At 42.9% G+C, this 14356-nt stretch overlaps 1 protein-coding gene and 1 pseudogene across 1 annotated transcript; one reads left to right on the forward strand and one right to left on the reverse strand.

Annotated features, from left to right (window-relative positions):
• Positions 1–6311: 6311 nt before the first annotated feature.
• LOC117238993 lies at positions 6312–8404 on the forward strand (annotated as a pseudogene).
• A 2173-nt stretch (positions 8405–10577) lies between these two features.
• Positions 10578–13624, reverse strand: LOC117238992 (retinol dehydrogenase 13-like). Its single transcript, XM_033504250.1, has 4 exons — positions 13244–13624; positions 11344–11419; positions 10814–11134; positions 10578–10731 (listed from the first exon to the last, which is right to left on the reverse strand). Exons 1-4 carry the CDS (start codon positions 13622–13624, stop codon positions 10616–10618), a joined length of 894 nt encoding a protein of 297 aa, XP_033360141.1. The 3' UTR covers positions 10578–10615.
• Positions 13625–14356: the final 732 nt, after the last annotated feature.

The raw sequence follows: 14356 nt of genomic DNA on the forward strand, positions 1-14356 counted from the left end.
AAATGTATACCGAACAAATTATGTATCAATTTATTTTGCTGCCGAAATGAAACTGTAATCAGCAGCCACAATGCGACAGCCCCACCAGTACCACTCACCCTGGGCTCAACACCCAACATCTGTATTCCGACCAACACATACCACTCAGATGAAGAGGAGGAATCAGCTGTAATTTTCAAGCCACGTCAAGTCCGATTCCACAAAAGTCTTCTGAAGAAAACTTGAGGGATCAAGTTCAATCTAAGAAGGGGGGAATGTCACAGACGAAATTCGAGCAACTGTATATAACAAACCGAAATTCCGAACGCCTTATCGCGTGTGACCGTCCGGTCAGCACCCGTTCTCAGCCGCCTGAGTGGCATTCGGTCACTCCAGCCGTTCTCCGAATTTTACACTAAGTATAAACAAAACCTTCTCCCACTCCAACGAATGGAAGAATATAAATGCACCCTTCAAAGTCATCCAGTCAGTCTAAAAAAAATTCTTAACTAACCCAAGTATCGAAATTAATTAACAAGTTCCTTATTTTTACCTTAATTTTACACGACAAGAGCAACGTCGAAAGAAACGGCGTAGCCAGCCGCTCTCACGAAACTCGCTCGCTCCAAGAATCCCGTGGCTCTCTTTTTCGTCCGCGGTCACCCTTTGTCCGTGAATTGGCATTAAGCCGCACCCCGATCTGTGCGCAGATCGTTTTCCACTGCGAACACTGTAAAGGGCAATTGCGCGTCGAGTCGTACGCGGAAGCCTTTATCCCGCGGGTTACATTATCGCAGCCCGTGGTTTCGTATATTGCCGCGTTAATTCCAATTTATTCGCCCTTTCGAAACGTGGCTCGAAACTTGATCCGTCTTATGCTCGCCAGTCCGTATCCTCGATACGAGAGATCGGTCGACGTATTCCACGTATTCGTCTCCTTTAAGCCGCCAAAGTAGCCCCGCCAAAGTAGCGCCAAAACCCCGATCCTTTATCGTTTAATATATATCCTACGTTTTATCGTTCTTGCATTGTTTCGTTCCTCGACGTTGCACTAATCGGAGCAGGTGCAAAGTGTTGGATAATCGATTCGAGACAATGGGATCTCGAGCGACAGACGTCGTAAACCCAAGGTCAACCATGCCCGGACAGTGTCACGGTTACGAGCGCGAAGCCTTTTAATCGTCTTTCGCTCGTAATATGCGCTCGTACGCTCTCGATGGCTTCAATGCTTGAGAAAACTAAAAAGACCAGATGTAGAGTTTTCTTAGAAGTGATGACCATGAGGTGGTATGGTGATAGGTGCGTAAGGAACTACTCTTGGTGTTTTTAACGAACAATAGTTTAATTAGAACTAATCAACAATCAGAGTTAACAATTAACAACTAACAATTACATTTAACAGACAATAGGTAACAACTAACAAATAACGATAGACACCGAGAGATCATTCGACGCCTTGCTATGCAAATAGTACCGAGGAGTTACACATTTAATGGCGCAAGACAGACTGACTCTGCTTTTGTTTCGGATCGCGCAGATTCTTCCCTTCGTAGCCCATCGATATCCCCCACTAGCGTACATTCATTAGATGTGCCGCCAGTGCTGGCACGTGTATGCTCTTCCGAGAATTCGGCGGAAAGAGTGTGAAGATACCGATGGTACATTGGGCACGTCGGTGTTGCGCTTTGGCGGCGTCGCGCTTTGCAACCGGAGCCGTTGAAAAGTTCCGTGGCCCGTGCCGCCACAGTACCCCCTTACCAGTGATAACGCTATATAAATGAAAAATGTATAAATGTTACAGGCAAGGGTGCACGTTCGCCGGCTCCTAACGCCTATCCGAGATCCGCCTGAAACCAATCAGGAAATCGAACTCTCCTGCCCGCGCGTGTGGTGTGATGAACTCTTGAGTCCCCTTCGCTTTGTTCGTTTCGGGCACCGGGCGGTATTGTTACATTGCGCTTTTCCGTGCTATGGTGTTCAATATTATCGTTAAATAGAAGTGCGGGTCTATGGACACTATTACGTTTTTATTATTTATTTTAATAGTGAAGGTCTTTTTTCCTCGCTCTATAACCTGATACGGCCCGTCGTAGGGTGGTTGTAAGGGGTCTCCGATGGCGTCGCGACGCAGAAATACATAAGGCGATGTTTCGAGGTCGCGGAACACGAAGGTTCTCTTTTTGCCGTGTCGCGTAATTGGATGAGGCCTGATTTTTCCTATTCGGTCTTTTAGGCGACTTGCGAATTCCGAATTGGCCTGTTGTTTAGTCGGTATAAAAAATTCTGCCGGCAATCGTATGCCGGTGCCATAGACCATTTCGGCTGCCGTCGCGTTTAGGTCCTCTTTAATAGCAGTTCGTATGCCTAATAGAACTATCGGCAAGATATCCACCCAGTTGCTCGTATCGTGGCATTTGATTGCTGCTTTTAGTTGTCGGTGCAGGCGCTCTACCATGCCGTTGGACGCGGGGTGATAGGCTGTCGCGCGCAAATGTCTGATGCCGAGCAACCGGCATAGTTCGTTAAATAGGTTCGACTCGAACTGGCGCCCTTGATCGGTCGTTATTTTTAAAGGCACGCCGAAACGAGATATCCACGTGGAAAGGAGAGCCGAAGCGACGGTTGCCGCCTCCATGTCGGCGATGGGAATGGCTTCGGGCCAACGCGAAAAACGGTCGATACACGTTAGACAATATCGGTAGCCTTTTGAATATGGCATCGCGATAATGTCTATGTGTAAGTGTTCGAAACGGCCCGCTAACTCTCCGAATGTTCCGACGGGTGAGGATACGTGCCTGGTGACTTTACATTGTTGACACGGAATACATTGTCGTGTCCAATTTCGGGAGTCCTTGTTTATGGGCGGCCAGACGAAACGCGTCGTCACCAGGTTTTGAGTGGCACGTATCCCTGGTTGGGAAAGTCCATGGAGCGAATTAAATACGTCGCGCCGCAAGGATTTCGTTACGTACGGTCGTACAAAGTCACCCGATACGTCGCAATATATTTCTACGTCGTGATCGGGGAAACGTATTTTCTTTAACCGTAGCGCGGATGTACCGGAGTTGACGATGTTGCTTAGTTCTTTGTCGGCTTCTTGCGCGGCGGCGAGAGCTCGATGGTCCACAGACTTTCCTATCGCTTCGATGCGTGACAGAGCGTCGGCAACATTATTGTCTAACCCCTTGATATATCTTATGTCGGTAGTGAATTGTCCGATGTAATCTAGTTGCCGGAATTGTCGCGGCGAACACTTATCAGGATCTTGGTTGAACGCATATGTAAGGGGTTTATGATCGGTGTAAATTATAAAATTTCTCCCTTCAATGGCGTGTCGAAATCGCTTTACCGCAGTGTACATAGCGAGTAATTCGCGGTCGTACGCGCTGTACTTTCGCTGCGCGGAGTTCAACGGTTTGGTAAGGAAACCTAACGGCTGCCAAGAGTCGTTGACGCGTTGCTGGAGGACCGCTCCTATTTCATAGTCGGATGCGTCTACCGCGAGGCTAACAGGTGCGCCAGGTATCGGATGCGCTAACATCGTGGCGTTAGCGAGGGCGCGTTTCGACTCGCGGTAGCTGGCTTCGGATTGCTCTGTCCATTTGATGGGCGCGTTGCCCTTTTTTCCTCCTTTTAATAGGTCGTTTAGGGGTTGAAAAATTTTTGCGGCCCCCGGTATGAAACGTCGGTAGAAATTAATCATACCGAGGTACCTGCGTAGTGATTTAACGGTCCCGGGGAGCGGTACTTCTACAATAGCGTCAACGCGTTCGGCTAGCGGCTTTATCCCGTCGGCGTTTACGGTGTGTCCCAAGAATGTGATTTCGTTCACACCGAATTCGCACTTTACTGGGTTGATGACTACGCCATACTCGTTTAAGCGTTCAAACAAAATCCGAAGGTGTTCGCGATGTTGTTCTTCGGTTTCGGATGCGATTAAGAAATCGTCTATGTAAGCGAACACGAAGTCCAGACCACGGGTAATTTCGTCAACGAATCTTTGACACGTTTGCGCGGCGTTTCGAAGCCCAAACATCATGTTGGTTGCTTCGAAAAGTCCGAAAGGTGTCGTGATCGCGGTTTTCTTAACGTCTTCTGGCGCGATCGGGATTTGGTGGTAAGCGCGGACAAGGTCGATTTTTAAGTAGACACGCTTACCGTACAGATGTTGCGCGGAATCTTCGATATGTGGTGGGGAGTACCTGTCGGGTATGGTGCGAGCGTTCAACGCACGATAGTCGCCGCATGGTCGTAGACTTCCGTCCTTCTTTGGGACGACATGCAGGGGTGATGCCCATGGACTCTTCGATGGCCGCATCACTCCTTGCTCGATCATTGTTGCGAAATCCGCCTTGACTTGCTTGAGACGATCCGGTGCGAGACGTCGAGGTTTACTGTAGACGGGTGGCCCGGGTGTGGTTTCAATATGGTGTACCACACTGTGTCGGATTTTCTCTCGTCCGAAGGCCGGTGGACGAGTTAGATCCGGAAACTCCGCCAATAGTCGATGGTAGACCGATTCGCCGATTACGGTTTTGATGGATATTTCTTCCGTCGTGGCAGCGTATCCCCTTGTTGATAATTGGGTTGTCGTGTCGAGGAGTTGTTTGTTTCGCGGGTCCACGAGCAACCCATAATGGCTTAAAAAATCTACGCCTATGATAGGCGTTTGAACGTCAGCAATTACGAAGTTCCACTCGAAGGCTCGTCTTAGGGACAGGTTAAGGCCAATCGTAGTGGTACCATACGTTGCGATGCGCGTCCCCAGTTGGCCGCGAATAGTTCGTACGCGTTTTTCTTGACGTGCCTATGGATTTTACTGCGGGGGTATACGCTGATGTCGGCGCCGGTGTCTACAAGGAAAGAGATCTTCGTTCCCTTGTCCGTAACGAAGATGCGGCGGGAACTCAGGCCGTCGTCGTCTGCCGCGTCTACGGACGGCTGGTCTCGTTTCCCGACTTCCACGTGCATGGGAAACGACAGCTCCTCGCGCGTTCTCCGAACTTTGCATGATAGAAACACAGACCGTCTTGCCGTGGCCGATCTCGCGAGCGCGAACGTCGGTGGTATCGCGAACGCGAGCGTGATCGTGATCGTGATCGTGGTCGACGATGATTAATCATGCTCAACGCGTTCATCTGTGCCTGCAACTGTGATATTTGCTCGCTCAACACGTTGATTGCGGCGGCCATTGGTTCGTATACTCCAGCGTTTTGCGCTGGTGGGTCCATTACTGCCGTTACCCGGGCGGTGCGCTGAAAATCCTCCGTGAATTCTTCAGCGATCAGGTCCGCCTGCCGCAATAACCTTTCTGGGTCCGAATCGTCGACTGCCGCGAGGACACGCCTGATGCGGGCGGGTAATCGGTTCCTCCACAGCGTGAGGGTAAAATCATCGGGCGTGGCGGGGCTGGAGAGTTTTTTTAAGTGTTGGTAAAACTGGGATGGCTTTCTATCTCCCATCTCCTCGCTTTCCACCAACTTCTTTATCCGAGTCGCGTCCGTATCGGATAATTTGCGAATGAGCGCATGTTTTAATTTCTCGTAGCGTCCGATGTCCGGAGGGTTCGTCATTAGGTCTTCGACGTCCTGGAGCTGTTGATCGTTGAGACATTTTGCCAGCGTCACGTACTTAATGGTGTCTTCCGTAATTCGCGCTGCCTCGAATTATCTCTCCAGAAGGGCAAACCATGCCGCCGTGTTCGTGGGTAGCAGTGGAGACATGCTGATCACCTGGCTGGCTATGGTTCCCTGTGTATTACTTTCCATCGTCGCGGTGCACTCAAAATCGGTGGTTAAAAACGATAGCACTATCACGGTCACCTCTTTCACTAAATATCACGTTAAATCACGTCGGGGTCACCAGTTTGAGGTGGTATGGTGATGGGTGCGTAAGGAACTACTCTTGGTGTTTTTAACGAACAATAGTTTAATTAGAACTAATCAACAATCAGAGTTAACAATTAACAACTAACAATTACACTTAACAGACAATAGGTAACAACTAACAAATAACGATAGACACCGAGAGATCATTCGACGCGTTGCTATGCAAATAGTACCGAGGAGTTACACATTTAATGGCGCAAGACAGACTGACTCTGCTTTTGTTTCGGATCGCGCAGATTCTTCCCTTCGTAGCCCATCGATATCCCCCACTAGCGTGCATTCATTAGATGTGCCGCCAGTGCTGGCACGTGTATGCTCTTCCGAGAATTCGGCGGAAAGAGTGTGAAGATACCGATGGTACATTGGGCACGTCGGTGTTGCGCTTTGGCGGCGTCGCGCTTTGCATCCGGAGCCGTTGAAAAGTTCCGTGGCCCGTGCCGCCACAGATCTATAAATTTTAATATATTATACAAAATTATTCAATTAGTTTTCATTATTAGAGCAGCAATCAGTACATGTTAACAACAAAATTATGTACCATATCGTCGTTCACTGCTATGGGTATTTGGGGTCTTACAAAAAAGAGAGGTGACAACGAAGCAATCATAACTACAAAAGAAGTTCTAATAGCAAAAGCCGATGCATTATACGAGCAAGAACAATACCAGGAAATACATGACCTTCTAATAAATTATAAAGTAATGACATTATGTATATCACTTATAAATGTAGATAATAAAATTGAATATTTTTATAGGATAGCGGTGATATTGAAATTATATGGCGTTTGTGTAGAGCAATGTATAAATTGTCTAAAATTGTGAGTGAAGTGGATGGAAAGAAATTAATTTTCGAAGCTTATGATTTAATACTTGAAGCACTTGAGATAAAAGAGGATAATTGGGCTGCACACAAATGAGCATCGATTCTCCTTAATTCTAAGACTCTTTATGAAGGAGTAAAAGCACAAATAAAAGAGTCATATAATACTAAGAAACATATGCTGGTATATTTCATGATAATATATTAATATATATATATATATATATATATATAAGGCTCCGGTGCTCTTTCATCTCGGAGATGAATATATATATATATATATATATTCATTTTGGATAATCCCGCAACATTGTAACCTAGAGTCTACTATAGCTGTAATTGAACAATTGTAGTTATTCAACCCGATTGTAATTGTTCGAGAATTGTGATAATGAGCTTGGGCTCGAGGCGACAGTCAGTCGCCGAACGTAGCCGCGGTCACGGGATGAACGCTTTGCCTAACAAAGGTATGGAGTAATTCTATAGCTCTCCTTAAAAGAAATATTTGTGGCGACACGCGACAGTAAACATTCCAACGGTTTCTGTCCCGTGGCTCGCCACGTGCAGACCCTATTCTTCGAGTAAGATGATTGCCAGATGTCGATGCGTCTCCGCAGTACATGTTCGGCTAGCCCGAGGGCCCGTTATAAATCTTAAGGTTTAGTTAACTAAAGTCCTTCAAACGGACAAACGGTCTTTGTCCCAACTACGGGAAGATAGGGGAGACATACTTTTCAACGAGCGGCGTCTCCCACTAACAACTTTCCCTCGAGGGCGGCTGGCATCCTTTTCTAACCACCGATATGGAGATTGACCAATTAGCAGCAACGTCAATTTCCCTTACTTTCTGAACGAAGGCTTTTCTCGACGAATCCGATGATCTCGTATCCTTAGACACACCCCGTTATAGTTTTCCTGTGTGGCATCATCGGGACGGGAAAGGCATTCTCGCTCGCGATCTCATCGATCAAAGAGTAACGCTTTCGCGATCAGTGATCATTCTCAGACTTGGACTTTGTGAGTACGTTCTGTTGTCATCCCGTTGGCCGCGGATTCGTTATTTAGCCCGAGAGCATCGTCACTGGTGTCGCGAGTGCCGAACCGCCGTGATCAATTCTTAAGACTGTAATAATTCTATCATTGTAATAAACTACGCCTGTGTGTACCATATCAATGGCTAATCCTCGAGAAGATTCATTTGACGCCCACAACCCCATTTCCAGTGATGATCCGACATATATATATATATATATATATATATATACTTATAAATATTTCATTCCCTGACACAATGTCAAGCAATTGTATCGAATATGTTTAATGTCGCAGAGAGCAATGGAACTAAATCCAAAAGAACCAACACTTATGTACGTGCTTGGTACTTGGTGCTATCAAGTTTCTGATTTAACATGGTATCAAAGAAAAATTGCATCTGTAATATTTGGAGAACCGCCATCTTCATCATTCGAGGAAGCTCTAAAATATTTTGAAACTGCAGAGGAAATTGATCCCAATTTCTATAGTCAAAATTTATTAATGTTGGGAAAAACCTACTTAAAATTAAATTAAAAAGAGCTAGCTACGAAATATTTAAAAATGGCCCTTGATTATCCTGCAAAGAACGAAGATGATCGAGATGCTAAACAGGAAGCGCAGAAGTTGTTAAAGAAATTTTAACAAACTGGACAGAAGTTATAACCTATTATATGATAAATTGGAATTGACGGGATAGAAGGGATAAAGAAAAATTTAGAATCTATCTTTTAAGTAGAAGTATAAAGTTTATTTACTATAATGTACAATACAACTTATGTGTGATGAGCCTGTTATAGACAACATCTATTTACAGTTCCCAAGTAAAGTAAGTAGTAGTTCCCATATGAAGTAGTCCCCAAGTCTAATTAGTTTAGCGATCAGGAGAGTATTCTTCTTCTTCTTCTTCTTCTTCTTGTTCATCTTCATTCGTATTCCTGCGACGCCCCAGAATTGCTTCTGCTTGCAACCTGGTGAGCAACTGGAGATATGGACGTGCTGCTGGGCTGCCTGATCTTCGTCCCGTCCTTCCCGTCAGATGGTATAAAAGGTAGCGATGCAGGCCAAATTCCGAGATGAATTCACCACATGGGCAAATAAAGCTCACCATAACGTAATTCGGTGGTAAACTGTCTGGAGATTGTGTTCTGATGTGCAAGCTATTGTAACCAAGCGGGCACTCTCCCATCGTTTTGTTATAAGGCACGATCTGGAAAAATAAAATTAAGATAGGTAAATGAAAAATAAATAAATAATAAATAAGGAAATAAAATAAATAATTTCAAACAAATTGTTTGAAAAATCAGTGGAAGAAACGATTTGAAGGAAATAAAATACTTACTGCTCCAAGTGTGGTGAAGATGTATAAGGACGCTTTCAATCGCGAAGCGCTTCCAAACGTGAAGAACTTTCGAACTCGAAGTACTTCCAAATGCGAAGAAGAATCTGGAAAAATAAAATTAAGATAGATAAATAAAAAATAAATAAATAATAAATAAGGAAATAAAATAAATAATTTCAAACAAATTGTTTGAAAAATCAGTGGAAGAAACGATTTGAAGGAAATAAAATACTTACTGCTCCAAGTGTGGTGAAGATGTATAAGGACGCTTTCAATCGCGAAGCGCTTCCAAACACCAAGAACTTTCGAACGTCGAGAATTTTCAAACGTCAAGAACTTCGAAGCGTCAAGAACTTTCAAACGTTCTGTTCGATAGTCGAATTGGGAATGTGATCTCCGAGCTAGTTGTCGGGCTTATATAGACGCCATTTCGCTTCATGTTTGCCACCATTGCCTGGGTTAAGTCTCTTAAGGGGGCCCCCTTATTAACAGGCTGGTAAAGCCTAAGCAGTTGTTCATTTGTTTGGTGTATGAAACACGGTTTAAAGGACAGACGTATTGTGCAGCAGGTATGCGAAACCTTCTTAATTACGGAAAATCCGAGAATGCTTCTGAGAATATACAATGACAACAGAGTTGGGGGAAAGTGCGATTCTTATTTATTTTTGCCCCTTTAATGAGGGTCATAACACCGGTCCGCACCTTTGTTAGACGGATCGCCCGTCCCGTTGACCGTGGCTACGTTGGGCGGCAGGCTGTCGCCCCGAGCCAAAGTTCACCGTCATGAATCCCGAACAGTTACCATCTGCTTGGATAACTGCGATTGTTTCATTACGGCTATAGTAGACTCTAGATTACAATGTTAGGAGGTTCGGAGGGGCCCCGGCGTCCTTTCGTCTCCGACATATTGAAACATTGAACGATACATCTACCATCGCCTTATTATTTCTTATGCATTAATTACACAATCGTCGTATTAAGTATATAGTAAGTACAGCAGAGAAATATTTGATCGATATAGTTGTCGGTCGCTTGAGCTATTCCGATGATTATATTGTAAATATCGTTGGCTTTGAATATATTTTATCATCAAGGGACAGCTTCTTATTGTTGGTATTTGGCGGAGGGTTACGATGACGAGTGGTAAACTCCTTCTAGGTAGGTTCAGGGAGAGGACAAGAGGTAGCTATATAATTCAAAAGCATTAATAGTTCCCGTTTTCCTTCTGCTTGAAAGAATGATTTATTGTCATTAGCCGATTTTGCGAAAATTTGTTGAAAAATTTGCGGCTAATTTTCCCTTCAAAGTGTTCCAAAAAAGTGAAAAATTGAAATTTCGAAAAACCCTCCCAGCGTTACCTGGGGAAAACTGTTACCTAACGAATGAACTTTGAGTTTTTGATTTCAGATGATGCAGCACCAAGTTATGAGCAATTCTACTTTTTTCCGAGACACGTCCGAATAATTACTGCCATTGCCGTATTTTTTAATATTTCTCCGTGAAAATTTTATACAATATTCTTCGAATGTCATACTTTAATGTACTATTGGTTTTAATAAAGAGTATCTACAGCCAATCTACCTAAAAAGTTTTGATAAATTCCCATATATCGCGTTATTTCTGTTCGTACTATACCAGGATGGACGGCATTCACTGTAACACCAGTTCCTATATGACATAAAAAATAATGCTTTATCGATTGTATTATTTATTCAAAAATAAATTTTATTTTCTGTTAAAATGACAAAACCTTTCAATTTATTTGCCAATTCCTTTGTAAATAAAATATTAGCTAATTTGCTCTGTGCATATGCTTCGCCAGGCTCATAGGTTTTCTCATTATTCAAATCGTCGAATTTAATTTTGCCACGCTTGTGTGCACTACTTGAAACATTTACAATCCTTGATGGTGCAGAATCTTTTAAAGTGTCTAACAATAAATTTGTTAGTAATAAGTGTCCTATATGATTCACACCAAATTGCAATTCAATTCCTTCTTGGGTATACATCTTAGGACATCTTATTACTCCTGCATTATTTATAAGAATGTGAAGCTTTCTTTTCTTGTGTTCTACAATGGAAACAGATAATACAAATTATGCTATAGATCTATTGATTTAGATATAATAAGTTCAGGAAGAATTTCTTCCCAATTTAGTATTCAAAAATAGATGAACACTTTATACATATAACAAAGCTATGTTATTTCATTTCATTTCATACTCTAACATAGGATATGGTATATATCTTTCTTAAATTGCTCTGCAAAATCCCTAATACTTTTTTGAGATGCTAGATCACATGGTCTACAATAAACATATTTATTGCTACTTTCTACTACTATGTCACGGCGTGTCTAAAAAAATGATCATTAATTTTATAAGGTTTTGAAACAGCCGCAAACATTTTTCTAAATAAGTAAAACTGCACCAATAATTAACGGCAATTTTTTAGAAATAATCAATAGCATTAATTATCAATAATTTAGTAAAACATTGTACGATTTGTTTTTTCCTTCAAGTAATATACAATGTAAACGGCATAACTGAATTTGTAACAATTCAATCATGAAACAAATATACAATAGATTTTGATAATATTGATTAAAATGTAATAGTCCATTTCTATATATTATAATTTTTCTTAGTTTATTGTCATTGTTAATTTATATTATTTTAATCATAATTAATCATAATTCATCATAATTAATTCGGATTCTGTTTCGAATACATGTCAAGTCATGGATATGGATGATTCAAAATAAAGAGCGAAATTTAATACTCAGAAACGTGTAATGTATTTATCGCAAATATAAAATTCTATACTTTATATTTTATATAATTGATCGTATTTGATCGTATCAGACAGTAACAGAAAATAGATGAAGACACACACACACGCGCGCACACAACATCTTTACGATAAATCGAATTGAAAATATCGAGTTTTCAGTATCGAATCTGTCAATGCTGTTAATGTTTGCGTACTTTATTCGATTCTCATCTGACGTGGAATTTTCTAATTTTGCTGTCAGAATTACATCTGTCATAATTAATCAAATCTGAACACGTTGTATATTGTACAAATTTTTTATTTTTTTCTGTAAATACTATAATTTAATATGTCGTTACGGAGAGCGTTATTCGTTATCAGAGATATAAAAGTATTACAAAGAACGCTTATTCATAGAAGATTTCAATTCACACATTTCAAAGGTTTGGAATTATATCTAAGCACGATTTTATTTTTTATTACTTTTCTATTATTGCATAAGATTTTTAAACTTCGTTGCCACCAGAGAAATTTTCTAATTTTAGTCGATATTAGCTTTAACTTGATAATCTGACCGCTTGCAAATTGTAAGTGCAATGTTAATATTAATGATCTGAGGTGGTATGGTGATAGGTGCGTAAGGAACTACTCTTGGTGTTTTTAACGAACAATAGTTTAATTAGAACTAATCAACAATCAGAGTTAACAATTAACAACTAACAATTACACTTAACAGACAATAGGTAACAACTAACAAATAACGATAGACACCGAGAGATCATTCGACGCGTTGCTATGCAAATAGTACCGAGGAGTTACACATTTAATGGCGCAAGACAGACTGACTCTGCTTTTGTTTCGGATCGCGCAGATTCTTCCCTTCGTAGCCCATCGATATCCCCCATTTGCGTGCATTCATTAGATGTGCCGCCAGTGCTGGCACGTGTATGCTCTTCCGAGAATTCGGCGGAAAGAGTGTGAAGATATCGATGGTACATTGGGCACGTCGGTGTTGCGCTTTGGCGGCGTCGCGCTTTGCATCCGGAGCCGTTGAAAAGTTCCGTGGCCCGTGCCGCCACAGTACCCCCTTACCAGTGATAACGCTATATAAATGAAAAATGTATAAATGTTACAGGCAAGGGTGCACGTTCGCCGGCTCCTAACGCCTATCCGAGACCCGCCTGAAACCAATCAGGAAATCGAACTCTCCTGCCCGCGCGTGTGGTGTGATGAACTCTTGAGTCCCCTTCGCTTTGTTCGTTTCGGGCACCGGGCGGTATTGTTACATTGCGCTTTTCCGTGCTATGGTGTTCAATATTATCGTTAAATAGAAATGCGGGTCTATGGACACTATTACGTTTTTATTATTTATTTTAATAGTGAAGGTCTTTTTTCCTCGCTCTATAACCTGATACGGCCCGTCGTAGGGTGGTTGTAAGGGGTCTCCGATGGCGTCGCGACGCAGAAATACATAAGGCGATGTTTCGAGGTCGCGGAACACGAAGGTTCTCTTTTCGCCGTGTCGCGTAATTGGATGAGGCCTGATTTTTCCTATTCGGTCTTTTAGGCGACTTGCGAATTCCGAATTGGCCTGTTGTTTAGTCGGTATAAAAAATTCTGCCGGCAATCGTATGCCGGTGCCATAAACCATTTCGGCTGCCGTCGCGTTTAGGTCCTCTTTAATAGCAGTTCGTATGCCTAATAGATCTATCGGCAAGATATCCACCCAGTTGCTCGTATCGTGGCATTTGATTGCTGCTTTTAGTTGTCGGTGCAGGCGCTCTACCATCCCGTTGGACGCGGGGTGATAGGCTGTCGTGCGCAAATGTCTGATGCCGAGCAACCGGCATAGTTCGTTAAATAGGTTCGACTCGAACTGGCGTCCTTGATCGGTCGTTATTTTTAAAGGCACGCCGAAACGAGATATCCACGTGGAAAGGAGAGCCGAAGCGACGGTTGCCGCCTCCATGTCGGCGATGGGAATGGCTTCGGGCCAACGCGAAAAACGGTCGATACACGTTAGACAATATCGGTAGCCTTTTGAATATGGCATCGCGATAATGTCTATGTGTAAGTGTTCGAAACGGCCCGCTAACTCTCCGAATGTTCCGACGGGTGAGGATACGTGCCTGGTGACTTTACATTGTTGACACGGGATACATTGTCTTGTCCAATTTCGAAATTTCGTCCAATTGTACGAATTTGGACGAGCAGCTGTATATAACAAACCGAAATTCCGAACGCCTTATCGCGTGTGACCGTCCGGTCAGCATCCGTTCTCAGCCGCCTGAGTGGCATTCGATCACTCCAGCCGTTCTCCGAATTTTACACTAAGTATAAACAAAACCTTCTCCCACTCCAACGAATGGAAGAATATAAATGCTCCCTTCAAAATCATCCAGTCAGTCTAAAAAAAATTCTTAACTAATCCAAGTATCGAAAGCGTATCATCGCGAACCGAAAAAATTGTATAAATTGAGTAAAAAATAAAAAGAACTTCATCTCCTTTTCGGAAATTAAC

The sequence above is a fragment of the Bombus vosnesenskii genome, unplaced genomic scaffold (genome assembly GCF_011952255.1).
Source record: "Bombus vosnesenskii isolate JDL3184/JDL3185 unplaced genomic scaffold, Bvos_JDL3184-5_v1.1 scf7180000013810, whole genome shotgun sequence".
Lineage (NCBI taxonomy): Eukaryota > Metazoa > Arthropoda > Insecta > Hymenoptera > Apidae > Bombus > Bombus vosnesenskii.